The sequence below is a fragment of the Heptranchias perlo genome, chromosome 35 (genome assembly GCF_035084215.1).
Source record: "Heptranchias perlo isolate sHepPer1 chromosome 35, sHepPer1.hap1, whole genome shotgun sequence".
Lineage (NCBI taxonomy): Eukaryota > Metazoa > Chordata > Chondrichthyes > Hexanchiformes > Hexanchidae > Heptranchias > Heptranchias perlo.
Window position 1 is genome coordinate 24204964 of NC_090359.1, and position 17323 is coordinate 24222286.

The window sequence follows — 17323 nt, forward strand, 5'->3', positions numbered from 1 at the left end:
CTTTAAAAGATACAGCCTGCCTCTTTAAGGGGTGCAGCCTGCCTTTAAGAGGTGCAGCCTGCCTTTAAAAGATACAGCCTGCCTCTTTAAGGGGTGCAGCCTGCCTCTTTAAGGGGTGCAGCCTGCCTTTAAGAGGTGCAGCCTGCCTTTAAAAGATACAGCCTGCCTCTTTAAGGGGTGCAGCCTGCCTCTTTAAGGGGTGCAGCCTGCCTCTTTAAGAGGTGCAGCCTGCCTTTACGGGGTGCAGCCTGCCTCTTTAAGAGGTGCGAGCAACTCATCCAAGTTTTGGGCCCTCCCTGCTGGTAAGAAGCGGAGAGAACGGAGAGACGAACGCAGCTCGGGCTCCACGCTGCACCTCAATCAGGTAAATTAAGTTGCAGCACCAATCTAATGCACTGGCTGCGTCGGTCCCACCGGCCGCGGGCTAATCGCGCACCGCGACGCCCGCGCCCGGATTGGGGGGGGAGGTTCACCAATCTAACCCCCAGCGTTTAAAACTAAACCCTTTTCCAAATCCTTCCTGTGCAAAAATGGCCAAAGAATATCAAAAATATGCTTCCAGTGCTCGGACTGATAGACAGCATTGGCTGCAGTTATCACCACACGTCTGGCTGGAATCAAAGGATCAGAAGTGGGGGGACAGAGGCTGCTTTTTTTCCTCTCCCCCCTTCTTAAAATAAGTGGGGGGGGGGGGGGGGGGGGGGAGGGAAATGGAGGCCAAACGTACCATCCTACCGCTGCTCCGGGTGGCACTGGCTTGGCAAGTGAGCCTGGTACTATCTGCTCCCAGTGCCAGGTGATATGTCACCGTACACAAACCATCAGAAGGAGAGATGAGGTTTTAGTCAATGGCGGTGGAGAAATATTTGCGAGCGCGTGGAAATGTTGCAGAGTATTGGAAGGGTGGTAGAAGTTTGGAACTCTCTTCCGCAAACGGCAATTGATACTAGCTCAATTGCTAAATTTAAACCTGAGATAGGTAGCTTTTTGGCAACCAAAGGTACTAAGGGATAGGGGCCAAAGGCAGGTATATGGAGTTAGATCACAGATCTGGCGGAGCAGGCTCGAGGGGCTGAATGGCCTACTCCTGTTCCTATCTTCCTATTTCTTCCTGTCAGTACACGGCACAGAAGGAGGCCATTCGGCCCATTGCGCCTGTGCTGGCTCTTTGGAATTGCTATCCAATTCCCCATAACCCTGTATATTTCTCCCCCCCCCCCCCCCCCTTCAAGTATTTATCCAATTCCCTTTTGAAAGTTACTATTGAATCTGCTTCCACCGCCCTTTCAGGCAGCGCGTTCCAGATCGTAACAACTCGCTGCGTAAATCTTTCCCCCTCGTCTCGCCTCTGGTTCTTTTGCCGATTAAAATCGCGCTCCCATTTCAGGATAGGTGAGATTTATAGGTCTTTATAATCGGCGACAGGTATCAAGTTATTTTCTAAGCGTTAAAAAAAAAAGTCAGATGATTTAGTCTTACGTAGACTAAGTGCCAAAACGTCAGATGTCCACAGAACAAAGGAAATCTAGTTTGTCTCAGCCTGGAATCTAACGGCTGCGTATAAAACATTGTCCTCCGAGGGTGAAGCGCTGCTCTTCGTTGGTGGGCTCTCTTTGACCTGTAAGGTTGCGTAGACAATCCCTGCCGAGTCGTCATCCTGCAAGAGAAATGGTACAGAGTATAGAAGATTAAGGGGGTCATCCAATTGACGTGTTTAAAGGAATTGCTAGGGTGGATAAGAGAGAAACTGGTGGGATGAGTCCAAAACAAGGGGGCGTAACCTTCAAATTAGAGCCAGGCCGTTCAGGGGGCGATGTCAGGAAGCACTTCTTCACACAAAGGGGAATGGGAATCTGGAACTCTCTCCCCCAGAAAAGCTGTTGAGACTGGAGGGTCAGTTGAAAAAATTCAAGGCTGAGATTGATCGATTTTTGTTAGTTAAGCGTATTAAGGGTTAGGGAACTAAGGCGGGGTTAAGACACAGATCAGCCATGATCTCACTGAATGGCGGAACAGGTTCGAGGGGCTGAATGGCCCCCTCCTGTTCCTGTGATCGTATCCCAGCACTCGGGCCGGGACCGCACCGGCCAGCGCTGACTCAGCGGGGAGGGCGCCTAATTTGCATAGGGTGCGCGCTACGGGCATCCGAGCTTCCGGGAAATCCTTACTGCCGGGTTTTGGGGACCCTCGCCGACCCGGAAACTCGGGCCTCCTTTGCAAGACTTCCCCCCCTTCAACTTCCGTGGTGGGGGGGGGGGCGCGGGCCCGCGGTCCCAGCCTGGAGCGCCCCAAGGCCGGCGTGGGGAATCTCCCGCCCCCTCCGACACGGACGGCCTTACTGGCTCCCTTGAAAAGCCCTGACGTGTCCGAGTCACGGCAGAGCTGGCGGCCGTTGCCGCGGTGGGGTGGCTGGGCACACCGGTAGCGGTCAGCCGTGGCTCAGCGGGCAGCCTCTGAGTGGGGCTCGTGGGTCATGGGCTCCAGAGGCTCGAGAGGGGCTGGAGGGAAGGCCCCACCGAGGGACCCGCTGCATTCTGATGCTCGTATTACGGCCCAAAGGCCGATTGCAGCCTGTCTCCCTTTCACTCGTGACCCATAGGAGTCGTTACTGGTCCATGTGCTTCTGGATCGCATCCTGCACCCTGAAGGAATGTTTGCCCAGCTGGGAATCGATGATATGCCATTGCCTTACCTTGCTGTCCAGCAAAAGGGAGAGAGGGGATTGCTTTCTGGAAACCTTCAATACAATCCCCATTAAAATAGAATGAAATAGAAATTTAACTGGACCAGCCATATAAATACTGTGGCTACAAGAGCAGGTCAGAGGCTGGGTATTCTGCGGCGAGTGGCTCACCTCCTGACTCCCCAAAGCCTTTCCACCATCTACAAGGCACAAGTCAGGAGTGTGATGGAATACTCTCCACTTGCTTGGATGAGTGCAGCTCCAACAACACTCAAGAAGCTCGACACCAACCAGGACAAAGCAGCCTGCTTGATTGGCACCCCATCCACCACCCTAAACATTCACTCCCTTCACCACCGGCACACAGTGGCTGCAGTGTGTACCATCCACAGGATGCACTGCAGCAACTCGCCAAGGCTTCTTCGACAGCACCTCCCAAACCCGCGACCTCTACCACCTAGAGGGACAAGAGCAGCAGGTACATGGGAACAACACCACCTGCACGTTCCCCCTCCGAGTCACACACCATCCCGACTTGGAAATATATCGGCCGTTCCTTCATCGTCGCTGGGTCAAAATCCTGGAATTCCCTTCCCAACAGCACTGTGGGAGAACCGTCACCACACGGACTGCAGCGGTTCAAGAAGGCGGCTCACCACCACCTTCTCAAGGGCAATTAGGGATGGGCAATAAATGCTGGACTCGCCAGCGACGCCCACATCCCATGAACGAATAATAAAAAAAGAATTACATCCTGTATTTCCTCTTCCTGAGGTGGCAATCCTGGCCTAAGCTTAATTTTAATGGAAGGAAAATCAGTTTGGGTCTAATGCGATCTTCCCTGTCAGAATTTTCTTTCTGCGCTCCACTTAGACGATGTTTAATGCCCAGGCGGTAAAGACAATAATCTACCCCAGAATATTCACTGTATAAACATCCCGAACCCACATCCCACAATACTAATAGTGACAGAATATTCACTGTATAAACATCCCGAACCCACATCCCACAATAATAATAGTGACAGAATGTTCACTGTATAAACATCCTGAACCCACAACAATAGAATAACGGAATGTTCACATTTGTTTATGCTCTGAACATTCTCTCACCCTATTGTTGTGGGATGTGGGTTCGGAATGTTTATACTCTGAACGTTCTCTCACCCTATTGTTGTGGGATGTGGGTTTGGAATGTTTATACTCTGAACGTTCTCTCACCCTATTGTTGTGGGATGTGGGTTTGGAATGTTTATACTCTGAACATTCTCTCACCCTATTGTTGTGGGATGTGGGTTTGGAATGTTTACACTCTGAACGTTCTCTCACCCTATTGTTGTGGGATGTGGGTTTGGAATGTTTATACTCTGAACGTTCTCTCACCCTATTGTTGTGGGATGTGGGTTTGGAATGTTTACACTCTGAACGTTCTCTCACCCTATTGTTGTGGGATGTGGGTTTGGAATGTTTACACTCTGAACATTCTCTCACCCTATTGTCGTGGGATGTGGGTTTGGAATGTTTACACTCTGAACGTTCTCTCACCCTATTGTTGTGGGATGTGGGTTTGGAATGTTTACACTCTGAACATTCTCTCACCCTATTGTCGTGGGATGTGGGTTTGGAATGTTTACACTCTGAACGTTCTCTCACCCTATTGTTGTGGGATGTGGGTTCGGAATGTTTATACTCTGAACATTCTCTCACCCTATTGTTGTGGGATGTGGGTTTGGAATGTTTATACTCTGAACATTCTCTTATCCAATGGCTCTGCGATAAGAACACTCAAAAGTCTGGAATGAGAAATGTCCATTCAGCCCAACAAAACCAGCTTCTACAGTCTATCTTATCGTGGACTCTACCCCAGCCATTTCATCTTCTGAGGGAAAGTTCTGCATAATACACCACGATCTCCACAATCAAGCAAAACTCCAGTGTATTTATTAATTCCCCATCTCTTGATTTGCTGCCCTCTACATCCGCCCCAGGTCTAGTAGCACAGGAATTGGCTTACCTTGGCAACAGCTGCATTAGTAGGATGGGATTGATTGGACGGATCTGAAATATAATAACAGACAGCACCTTAGAGGCCTGCAACATCATCCATCTTCTCGCTGTCTACACTACACTAACACATTTTCTTCCTCCATTTTCTGCCCGTTCGCTCCCCTCTACACTGCCACTACTGCAGATATTGACTTCTTGCTGGCTTGGATGCTCTACACGGCCTTGCCCAAAATGGCTGAGTGGGAGGCTAGACAGCACCTCTCTGTCCCCTGACCGCTCCCGTCGAGAAGGACAAAATCAGCAATGTCGTGGGAACATCGTCACCTCCGAGTTCCTCTCCAACTTACACACCATCCTAACATGGACCTATATCGCTGTTTCTTCGTCGTGGCTGGGTCATTATCCTGGAAATCGCCCCCTTCACCCCCCCCCCCCCCCCGATACCCTTGTGGGAGCACCATCACTGTGAGGACAGCAGCGGCTTAAGGAGTAGACCCACTGCCACCTTCTCAGGCCAACTCGGGATGGGCAATAGATGCCGGCCTTGCCAGTGACGCCCACATCCCGAGAACAAATGTTTTTAAAAATGTCAGAGTGCCAACGGGGTTAGTTGATAACATGAAACATCACGGCCGAGCCTGGATGTAAGGCTCCACACTTTGAGCAGGGATAATTGTGCAGTGTCCAAGTGTGAGAAGCCTGGTTCATTTCTCCTCTCCAACACCCTGGAGCCTCATTGCCACTTGTACTTCTACTGTGGCTCTGCCTAAAGTCAGCAGGGACTGACAGCTTGGCAGCACTGTGAAGGGTTACTTGGAGTTTGGCAAACCAGAGGGAGGAGCGTGGGGTTTGGCCCACTCGGGCATTTCTGGGGTTTGGCAGAACAGGGACATTCCAGTACTGCGCTGGCTGGTCCCCTCACCCACTGAGCCATCCGAGGCAGCATATCAAATGCAATTTTTAATTTGCGAATAAGTTACCTACAGCTCTACCAAGTATTATAACAATTTGCAAGAACTCACTGTACCTTTCTGGTCTCGATCCATGTTCTTGGACTGATAATCGTTTACTATTGGAATACTGTGGCAAAGTAAGAGCAAAGAGTGTATGAGATTATGTACAGGAGACTGTGGCACACGATGAGCTCAATTATAAACACAGGAACGATATACCCAGTAACACACGGTGTGTTATTATATAATATATACAGGAACGATATACCCAGTAACACACGGTGTGTTATTATATAATATATACAGGAGTGTTATACCCAGTAACACACGGTGTGTTATTATATAATATATACAGGAACGATATACCCAGTAACACACGGTGTGTTATTATATAATATATACAGGAGTGTTATACCCAGTAACACACGGTGTGTTATTATATAATATATACAGGAGTGTTATACCCAGTAACACACGGTGTGTTATTATATAATAAATACAGGAGTGTTATACCCAGTAACACACGGTGTGTTATTATATAATATAGACAGGAGTGTTATACCCAGTACCCACGGTGTGTAAATTATATAATATATACAGGAGTGTTATACTCGGTAACACATGGTGTGTAAATTATATAATATATACAGGTGTGTTATACTCGGTAACACACGGTGTGTTATTATATAATATATACAGGAGTGTTATACCCAGTAACACACAGTGTGTTATTATATAATATAGACAGGAGTGTTATACCCAGTACCCACGGTGTGTAAATTATATAATATATACAGGAGTGTTATACTCGGTAACACATGGTGTGTAAATTATATAATATATACAGGAGTGTTATACCCAGTAACACACGGTGTGTTATTATATAATATATACAGGAGTGTTATACCCGGTAACACACGGTGTGTTATTTTATAATATATACAGGAGTGTTATACCCAGTAACAGAAGGTGTGTTATTATATAATATATACACAGGAGTGTTATACCCGGTAACACACGGTGTGTTATTATATAATATATACAGGAACGTTATACCCAGTAACACAGGGTGTGTCATTATATAATATATACAGGAGTGTTATACCCGGTAACACACGGTGTGTTATTATATATTATATACAGGAGTGTTATACCCGGTAACACACGGTGTGTTATTATATAATATATACAGGAGTGTTATACCCAGTAACACACGGTGTGTTATTATATAATATATATACAGGAGTGTTATACTCGGTAACACACGGTGTGTTATTATATAATATATACACAGGAGTGTTATACTCGGTAACACACGGTGTGTTATTATATAATATATACAGGAGTGTTACACCCAGTAACACAAGGTGTGTTATTATATAATATATACAGGAGTGTTACACCCAGTAACACAAGGTGTGTTATTATATAATATATACAGGAGTGTTATACCCAGTAACACAAGGTGTGTTATTATATAATATATACTGGAGTGTTATACCCGGTAACACACGGTGTGTAAATTATATAATATATACAGGAGTGTTATACCCAGTAACACAAGGTGTGTTATTATATAATATACACAGGAGTGTTATACCCGGTAACACACGGTGTGTAAATTATATAATATATAGACAGGAGTGTTATACCCAGTAACACATGGTGTGTAAATTATATAATATATACAGGAGTGTTATACCCAGTAACACACGATGTGTTTTTATATAATATATACAGGAGTGTTATACCCGGTAACACACGGTGTGTTGTTATATAATATATACAGGAGTGTTCTACCCAGTAACAGAAGGTGTGTTATTATATAATGTATATACAGGAGTGTTATACCCAGTGACACACGGTGTGTTATTATATAATATATAAAGGAGTGTTCTACCCAGTAACAGAAGGTGTGTTATTATATAATGTATATACAGGAGTGTTATACCCAGTGACACACGGTGTGTTATTATATAATATATACAGGAGTGTTATACCCAGTAACACACGGTGTGTTATTATATAGTATATACAGACGTGTTATACCCAGTAACACACGGTGTGTTATTATATAATATATACAGGAGTGTTATACCCAGTAACACACGGTGTGTTATTATATAATAAATACAGGAGTGTTATACCCAGTAACACACGGTGTGTTATTATATAATATATACAGACGTGTTATACCCAGTAATACAGGGTGGATTATTAATCTGTACTTACTGTTGCACTTCCTCTTGCCTGATGTTTTCTGTGGATGAGAGACAGAGTCAGACAGTGTAAGTACAGAGACAGAGACAGAGTCAGACAGTGTAAGTACAGAGACAGAGACAGAGTTAGACAGTGTCGGTACAGAGACAGAGACAGAGTTAGACAGTGTAGGTACAGAGACAGAGACAGAGTTAGACAGTGTAGGTACAGAGACAGAGACCGAGTTAGACAGACGGTATAAGTTCAGAGACAGAGACGACAGTGCAGACCGCTGCCTGGGTTTGGAGTTCGGCTGTGGAAATTTGCAATCCCTCCTGAGTGGGGAAGGCCACTTTTGGCTTCTGTACCTGTCCTATGGGTTTTGTTGATTGCGGGGCTGACCTCACAGGACCTGATTTCTCGGCACTGGAAGCCTGTTAAGGATGGTGGGGGGAGCCAACGTCACAATATTTAACAAGGGCCAGCCCTTCTCACTGCCAGCGTGGCTGTGCCTACGAGCGGTTAGGCTGCTGTGGATCCGACACTGACAAGACTGTAATTTCAGGGGCTATATTGTCCAATGACGGATTATTGTGGCTTGAAATTACAGCTTCCAAGGATTAGCGATGACTTTGTTACGTGTTTAAATTAAAGGGTTAATACCTCTGGTAAAATGGCAGGAATGGAAATTGCCTCCCTTTGCGTTAAGTATTTACTTGCATCGTATTGGGCACATGGTAATTTCAGGTCTCAAAACCACTGGTTACTGAAGTTTCTGATAGTTTTTCATTACGAAACAAAAAAAAACTTGCATTTTTATAGCGCCTTTCATGACCTCAGGACATCCCAAAGCGCTTTACAGCCAATGAAGTAATTTTTGAAGTGCAGTCACTGTTGTAATGTAGGAAACACGGCAGCCAATTTGCGCACAGCAAGATCCCACAAACAGCAATGTGATAATGATCAGATAATCTGTTTTTAGTGATGTTAGTTGAGGGGTTAATATTGACCCAGGACACCGGGGAGAACTCCCCCTGCTCTTCTTCGAAATAGTGGGCATGGGTTCTTTTACATCCAACTGAGAGGGCAGACAGGCCCTCGGTTTAACGTCTCATCTTGAAAGACGGCACCTGCGACAGTGCAGCACTCCACTGGGAGCGTCAGCCGAGATTATGAGTTCGAGGTCTCTGGAGTGGGGCTCGAACCCGCGACTTTGTGACTCTAGAGCGCTACCCACTGAGCCGCGGCTGACATCCTGGGTCGCACTGAGGCGAGATGGGTGGGGTCTGCCCCCCCCCGCCGTGCTTCCAGCTCTGCGGCCTCTGGGGTACACCTGCAGCCTGAGGCCTAGGATGGTTTACTCACTCCCAGGGTGACTGCCTCCCGCAGGAAGTTTTCGGCTGTTTAAATATTAGCAGAGAGGCGGCCTTTCCTCTCAGCTCTGCGGCGATGTTAAAATGGCCGCGTGGGACATCACTCTACATCAGCGCAGGGAGCTGGCCCTTAGCCCGCCTCAGGCACCGGTTGCTATGGACATGAGGCGGCCCTCGGTAACTGGGGTCGCCAACCCTCCAGGACCGTCCTGGAGCCTGCAGGAATTGAAGATTAATCTCCCGGTCACTGCTTCCAGCAACACTGGGGGGAAATTATTGGGGCATTCGAAAAGAATGTGTTTGTTTTTTCATTTTCTTTGTACGCTGTCGTTTATTAATTATTAAAATATTGGAGATGGGGTGGGTTGTTTGACTGACAGTCGAGAATCATCCAACGGGGTAAAAGTGTCTGTTCGCTCTCCGGTTGGCCACGGGGAGGCAATGCCTCGCGAGGAGGGGCGTGTCGGGCGACCAATGGCGGGAGCTTTGGGGGGGCGGGGCAGTTGGAAGCGGGAGGGTCATATGACGATAGCTCCAGGAATATGTTCAACGGGCAGGAAAACATGTCAATTCAGACTGGGCAATGAATGGGCACAGAGGGACAGGATGACAGAAGGACGCTAAATAAGGGTGAGTGAGGGAAAGAATCTGGGTGGAAGCATTGGCTAAACATTGAAAAGATCCCAGTGAAATTAATTATAATGTCACAATACCGATCAAGAAACCGCCTCACTCGGTAACATGTTGAGATGGGTGCACGTTGTGGGGGTGGGGGTTTGGGTGGAGAAGTCACTGGTGATCAGGAGCAGGGGACCCTGCCGAATTTTAACCCTCCCGATCCCTGAGATCTCCTCGACGGCTGCCCAAGCTGAGATCGGCTAACTCCACGGACAGACCTGGCTCAGCGTTGTTGAGAATCAGAGGATCACGGGCTGCAGAAGGTGGCGGGGGGGGGGGGCGGGGGTGCACTCAGCCCATCATTGCTATTAGTGGCCGGGGAGCGTTTGGAGGCTGATATCATGGGGCTGAGTAAGTTACGAGGCCAGGTAGCATGACCATGGGCTGGATTCCCTTGAGTTTAGAAGATTAAGGGGTGATCTAATTGAGGTGATTAAAGGATTCGATAGGATAGCTAGAGAGAGAAACTATTCCCTCTGGTGGGGGGCTTCCAGAACAAAGGGGGCATAACCTTAAAATTAGAACCAGGCCGTTCAGGAGTGAATTGAGGATGGACTTTTTCACACAAAGGGCAGTAGAAATCTGGAACTCTCTCCACAAAAGGCCATGGATGCTGGGGGTCAATTGGAACTTTCAAGACTGAGATGGATAGATTTTTGTTGGGTGATTGGATCAAGGGACAGGGAGCAAAGACGGGTCAGTGGAGTTGAGGTACAGATCAGCCATGATCTGATTGAATGGCGGAGCGGGTCCAATGGTACGGCCCAGGGGAGGCCTCCGGCCCTGCTCCCCCCCCCCCTCCCTGTCCAGACTCAGGCCGACTGCTGCCGCAGCAACCCGAATTCCAGTCAGTTCCTGTTAACTGCGGTCAGCAAGTCTGAAACTGCACAACATCCTTTACCAACAGCTTTTGGATTCTATTGTGCAACAACTGGTGACTTCAGCAACATGATGTTAATTTGGAAAGACGCGGCAGACAGTGCTGGAAAGACACAGCATCTGGAAAGAGAGAGGGGGTGGAATTCGACTTTGACGGGCGGCGCGAAGTTCCTCTGGGGGTGAATAACGGGCGGCCGATCCGTTTGCGCCGCCTGCTGTAGTTGAATAGCAGCCCCTCTTTTCCAGAGAGAGAAAGAGACGGAGCGAGCAGAGAAAGACAGGCAGAGAGGCGGGGCAGGGGGAAGGAGTTACTCACCCCTCTTCTTCTTCCGGATGTAAACCCCAGCAATCGCCCCGAGGCCGATAACCAACGCGGCCAGCACGCAGCAGCCGATCAAGGCGAGCATCCAGCTGGCAACTTTGGCCGGTGGGGGGTGGTCCACGGTCTTGTCCCGGGCATTGGTGGGCCAGGCAGTGGGTGACGTGCGGCCTTCCAAAGTACAGAAAGAGATGGTCACTTTACTGTAATTATCCGCCCGTCCAAGTATTTATTCCCGCGATGTGTGTAATAAGTTGGATAGCCCGGTGGTGAAGGATAGAATACTAGAGCCTGGTCTTCAGTTGCTTCCAAGCCTCTATTCACAGAGCTCCCCATTAATGGGGAGCTCTGTGAATAGAGGCTTGGAAGCAACTGAAGACCAGGCTCTAGTATTCGATCATATAAATGGATACAAGAGAGTCCCCAGTTGCTACCCACCACCTGAATCCAATTAACACTCATTGATAGAAATCACATGGATACAATTAGCATGTGGGCATTGCTGGCAAGGTTGGCATTGATTGCCCATCCCTCGTCGCCCAGAGGTGGTGGTGGTGGTGGGCTGTCTCCTTGAACAACTGGTGGCAGTTTTGATGCAACAGAGTGGCCACTTCGGAGGGCAGTGACGAGTCACCCGTTTTGGGCGAGGGACTGGAGTCACATATGGGTCCAAACCGGGTGAGGGTGGCAGGTTTCCTTCCTGACAGGGACATTGGTGAACCGGTTGGGTTTTTTTAAATGACAGCCTGGCAGTCTCATGGTCACTTTTTATTGATACCAGCTTTTAAATTCAGAATTTTTAAACTGAATTCCAATTCTCAAATGGTCACAGTGGGATTTGAACTCATGTTCTCTGGATTGCTAGATCCAGTAACATAACCACTACAGTACCGTAAACCCCCCCCACCTACTATTCACCACCCTCTGCGGGGTGAAATTGGCCTTCGTTGATCAGGCGGGGACAGGTTGCGAAGACCAGGCTTGTATTCCCTCAAGTATATTAGATTACGGGGTGGTTGCATTGAGGTGTTTCAGATGATTGAAGGATTTGATGGGATAGATAGAGAGAAATCTATTTCCTCTGGTGGGGGAGTCCAGAACAAGGGGGCATAACCTTAAAATTAGAGCCAGGCTGTTCAGGGGTGATGTCAGGAAGCACTTCTTCACACAAAGGGGAGTGGAAATCTGGAACTCTCAAAGCTATTGAGGCTGGGGGTCAATTGAAAATTTCAAAACTGAAATGGTTAGATTTTTGTTAGGATAGGGTATTAAGGGTTACAGAATCAAGGCGGGTAGACGGAGTTAAGATACAGATCAGCCATGATCCAAATGAATGGCGGAACAGGCTTGAGGGGCTGAATGGCCTACTCCTGTTCCCAAGTTTCCATGTGTAACACGGACTGCTGATTTGCCAGCAGCCCGTGGGACCACCTTCAGCACCTCTGTGCCCCGTGCTCCCTGATCATAAATGATAGCCCCGATAGTGATTCAGTGTCACTGAGTCCCGAGTGCCTGAGAAATATATTCCCACCGCTCTCTTGTTCTCCCTGTGCTGCTTACATCTGAGACTGTTGTCAGTTTGCCCACATGTAGTCTTTCGTGGAGAAACGTAATATTTTTATTCAACTGCATTCATTAAGCAATATTAGGGAAAGGTTAAATGTCATGGGGTCGGGGGTCAAAGGTTATGTGGGGCAGGGCATCAGTGCACCCCTTTTAACGAAATACAACTTCAAACTCAGAGGTGAAGGATAAAGAGTAAAGATTCTGTTCTGCCCCTATTCTCTCCTTCCCCCACTATTCTACAAATCACTTTCCATTCTGTATCAGACCTCCAGAGTCTCTATTTCACTCCCCTGATTATTGGTAGCAGCCATTTTCGATCTTGGCCGAACCGCTTTCAAATTTGGAACCTGATGAGCTGAAAACGGACTTGAAGGTTTTATCTTTAAAATTATCGGCAAATTATATTAAGGTTCGGCCCGGTTACAACGTTAGAACTCAATCAAAGTGGGGGGGGGGGGGCTTAATTAAAAACTGAGAGAAAGAAACACGGGGGTCCCAAGGGGGGCTTACCTCGTACAGCGAGGGCAGTCCCTGGGATATTTTGCCACTGCTCGCTTTTACCCCCCAAAGTCTCCACACGACAGAAATACTTCCTCGAGTCACTTTGTTTCAGCTGCTTTATGCGGATGGAGCCAGTATTCTCTGTATATGGGTGGCCCAGGAATTCGACCCGGCCTCGGTAATCAGGGTGAACGAAGCCGTCTCTGGTGTTGATTATAAATTCTCCATGAAACTTATTTCTTCTCCAACGTATGGAAATCGCCGTGGGTCTGTACCTTTCCGGGTAAGTGAAGGAGCAGGGGATTGTGATCGATTCTCCTTCCTCAGCCTCCAGGTGATCAAGCTGCTTCACATGGAATTCAGCTCCATTTATCAGCACTGAGGGACAGTAAAACAACAAATAGTTATTTAGGAATACTCCACTCCCCCCTCGCCACCCCCCATCCTCTCCACTCACCCTGACCACAACCCCATTCCCCTTTTCCCCCCTCTCCCTATCTCTCCATCCTCCACTCTTATCTCTCCCTCTTCTTCCTCCTCCTCCTATCTGCCTCCTCTCCCAGTTATCAATTATCTCCCCACCTTTTCCCCTCGCTTGACCTGGGCAATGTCCTTGGTTTTGACTTTCTCTCCACTCCGTCACGGGAGACCGACTGGTTTCAACATGGTAAGGTATCTGTAGGTGGTTCTGGGAGCATAACGTGATGTGACGTAATGTTATGTGACAGAATGCGATGTGCGGTAACGTGACATGGCATAATGTGATGTGACAGCCTGGAGCTCACTCCCAGATATCTGTTATTATATATATAAACCCCCCCCCGAACACATCGATTGGATTCCAGCCTGTAACTCACTCCCGGGTATCTGTTATTCTATATATAAACCCCCCGAACCCCTCGATTAGATTCCAGCCTGTAACTCACTCCCGGGTATCTGTTATTCTATATATAAACCCCCCGAACCCCTCGATTAGATTCCAGCCTGTAACTCACTCCCGGGTATCTGTTATTCTATATATAAACCCCCCGAACCCCTCGATTAGATTCCAGCCTGTAACTCACTCCCTGGTATCAGTTATTCGATATATAAACCCCCCGAATCCCTCGATTAGATTCCAGCCTGTATCTCACTCCCGGGTATCTGTTATTCTATATATAAACCGCCCGAACCCCTCGATTAGATTCCAGCCTGTAACTCACTCCCAGGTATCTGTTATTCTATATGTAAACCCCCCGAACCCCTCGATTAGATTCCAGCCTGTAACTCACTCCCGGGTATCTTATTCTATATATAAACCCCCCGAACCCCTCGATTAGATTCCAGCCTGTAACTCACTCCCTGGTATCTTATTCTATATATAAACCCCCCGAATCCCTCGATTAGATTCCAGCCTGTATCTCACTCCCGGGTATCTGTTATTCTATATATAAACCGCCCGAACCCCTCGATTAGATTCCAGCCTGTAACTCACTCCCAGGTATCTGTTATTCTATATGTAAACCCCCCCGAACCCCTCGATTAGATTCCAGCCTGTAACTCACTCCCGGGTATCTGTTATTCTATATATAAACCCCCCGAACCCCTCGATTAGATTCCAGCCTGCAACTCACTCCCGGGTATCTGTTATTCTATATATAAACCCCCCGAACCCCTCGATTAGATTCCAGCCTGTAACTCACTCCCAGGTATCTGTTATTCTATATGTAAACCCCCCGAACCCCTCGATTGGATTCCAGCCTGTAACTCACTCCCGGGTATCTGTTATTCTATATATAAACCCCCCGAACCCCTTGATTAGATTCCAGTCTGTAACTCACTCCCGGGTATCTGTTATTCTATATATAAACCCCCCGAACCCCTTGATTGGATTCCAGCCTGTAACTCACTCCCGGGTATCTGTTATTCTATATATAAACCCCCCGAACCCCTCGATTAGATTCCAGCCTGTAACTCTGCTCTTTCTCTTCTGTCCCACCGTTTCATGGGTTGGTGGGAGACCCTTTGGCCGATCCTTGTGCCTTCCATAATGTTGCTTTGCAACAGATGGTTGGGGATGGGGAGAGTGACCGGGGGCCGGCCTTGGACTGGAACCTGGTCAAACCTCTCTCTGTACCCAAAAGGAAACCCCTCCCACCTCTCATCCATCGACAACAGGGACACACACAAGGTCACCGTGGGGTTAAACTGAGATGTCGAGCTCCGTGACTGTAGTGTACAGCCCTGCCCCCAGTCTTTATTTCTCCCACAGTCTTATAGCTTTAAGAACCACTGCTTGGCGTCACCTGACCACGATTTCCTGATCTACCCCATCTATCTTTCCTGGCCAACCTCCCAAAGTCCACCCTCCTTAAATTCCAGCTCATCCAAAACTCTGCTATCCCCCTCCAAGTCCCACTTACCCCTCACCCCTTCGCTTGGCGCCTGGTCCAACAACACGTCCAATTTAAAATTTTCATCCTGGTATTGAAATCCTTCCATGGCCTCGCCCCTCCCTTCCTCTCTACCCTCCTTCAGCCCTACAACCCTCCGTCATCTCTCCATTCCGCCAATTCTGGCCTCTTGTGCATCCCCCACACCCTTTGCCGAAACATTGGCAGACGTGCCGTTATCCATCTGGGCCCTAAGCTCGAGAATTCCCTCCCTAAACCGCTCCACCTCTCCACCTTTCTCTCCTTCTTCAAGACCCTCTTTCAACCCACCTCATTGACCCAGTTTTTGGTTGCTCCTTCTAATATCTCCTGCTTTGGCTTTGTTACCTGTTTACCCGTACGCCTCTGTGAAGCGCCTTGGGACGTTTATCTGGTGCTTTTCCTGCCGGCGTTGTTGCTGTTATTGTCCCTCCTTCTCTCTTCAACCTTGGTGGGCATCATATCGGTGCCAATTGCTTTGACAATCCTTCTACGAATTGGGAAGCCAGCAGCAGCTGTGGGACCTCCCGTCAGGCTCAGTGCCCTTAGGAGTGGCTGAGGTGGGGGGGGGGAAGGAAAGTGGAGTGAGGGAAACAAAATTGGGTTTACTCACCAATGGAGAGTTGCAGGAGGATCAGGCGGAGAGCAGAGCCCATCGCGGCTCCTCACTTCACTCTGTTGGAGGCTTCACTGCACTGAGGCTCATGAGACGGGGTGATGACACATTTATTAAACCGCTACAATTAGTAGTTCTGCTTTTCTCCTTCTATCAGTGATCTCACATCCGTCTCTAGTTAGGGAGCTTGTCTCTCCTGGAAAACCACACCCTCAACTCCGGGATCATTTTCCCTGACTTCCCGCCTGATTTCGGCCCAGGCAACAGCTTCGACTGGGCGCGGCCAAGTCAAAGTAGTGTAAACGATGGCGGGATTTCAGGCGTAAATGAGTTACGCCCATAACTGCATTACGCCCAAGTGTCCGCCATCTTTTAGGTCCGTCCATTAAACCCTTCCCCCGAACCAGTCCCCACCTACAATGCCCCCAGGACCGAAAGGCAGGTTTCTGCCAATTGTGTTAGTTCGGGGTGGTGGGGGGAGTTTCATTACGTTGCGCCGAGATTCTCAGGCACGCAGGCTCTCGTGGTCACATGAATCAAGGGCAAATCAGCTGACCAGCAGTGAATTAAAGCCTCAGCCCTGCTCTGCTGCTACAGGAATTATACGACTTTTAGAAAAAACAAACTTTAAAGGTTTTAATAATTACTGTAAAAGTTTGCAGGACACAGAGATAAGTACTGCCTTCCTGCATTACAACAGTGATTACAATTCAAAAAATATTTCATCAGCTCTAGAGTGCTCTGGGACGTCCTGTGACACTCCAGCGCAGTACTGAGGGAGCGCTGCATTGTTGGAGGTGCCGTCTTTCAGATGAGACATTAAACCGAGGCCCCGTCTGCCCTCTCACGTCAAAGATCCCATGATACTATTTCGAAGAAGAGCAGAGGAGTGATCCCTGGAGTCCTGGCCGATATTTATCCCTCCACCAACATAACTTAAAGCGGATTATCTGATCATTTATCTCATTACTGTTTGTGGGATCTTGCTGTGCGCAAATCGGCTGCCGCGTTTCCTACATTACAACAGTGACTACACTTCAAAAAGTACTTCATTGGCTGTAAAGCGCTTTGGGACGTCCTGAGGTCGTGGAAAGCATTTTCTCTCTGCAAGTCTTTCTTTCTTTATAAATGAAAGTCTT

General features: G+C 48.1%; 1 protein-coding gene across 1 annotated transcript; it reads right to left on the reverse strand.

The window, feature by feature from the left end:
* Positions 1 to 698: 698 nt before the first annotated feature.
* On the reverse strand, positions 699 to 16261 carry LOC137302465 (paired immunoglobulin-like type 2 receptor beta). Its single transcript, XM_067972152.1, has 7 exons — positions 16182 to 16261; positions 13167 to 13535; positions 11088 to 11261; positions 7875 to 7902; positions 5717 to 5769; positions 4697 to 4740; positions 699 to 1657 (listed from the first exon to the last, which is right to left on the reverse strand). The coding sequence occupies exons 1-7, from the start codon at positions 16222 to 16224 to the stop codon at positions 1526 to 1528; spliced, it is 843 nt and encodes a 280-aa protein (XP_067828253.1). The 5' UTR covers positions 16225 to 16261; the 3' UTR covers positions 699 to 1525.
* Between the last annotated feature and the right edge of the window lie 1062 nt (positions 16262 to 17323).

Coding starts and splice junctions, on each gene's coding strand:
- LOC137302465 (XM_067972152.1), bottom strand. CDS start 16,224: ATGGGCTCTGCTCTCCGCCTGATCCTCCTGCAACTCTCCATTG. Junction 13,536..16,181: donor CCTCCTGCAACTCTCCATTG/GTGAGTAAACCC, acceptor ACTGTCCCTCAG/TGCTGATAAATGGAGCTGAA. Junction 7,903..11,087: donor CATCCGGAAGAAGAAGAGGG/GTGAGTAACTCC, acceptor TCTCATCCACAG/AAAACATCAGGCAAGAGGAA.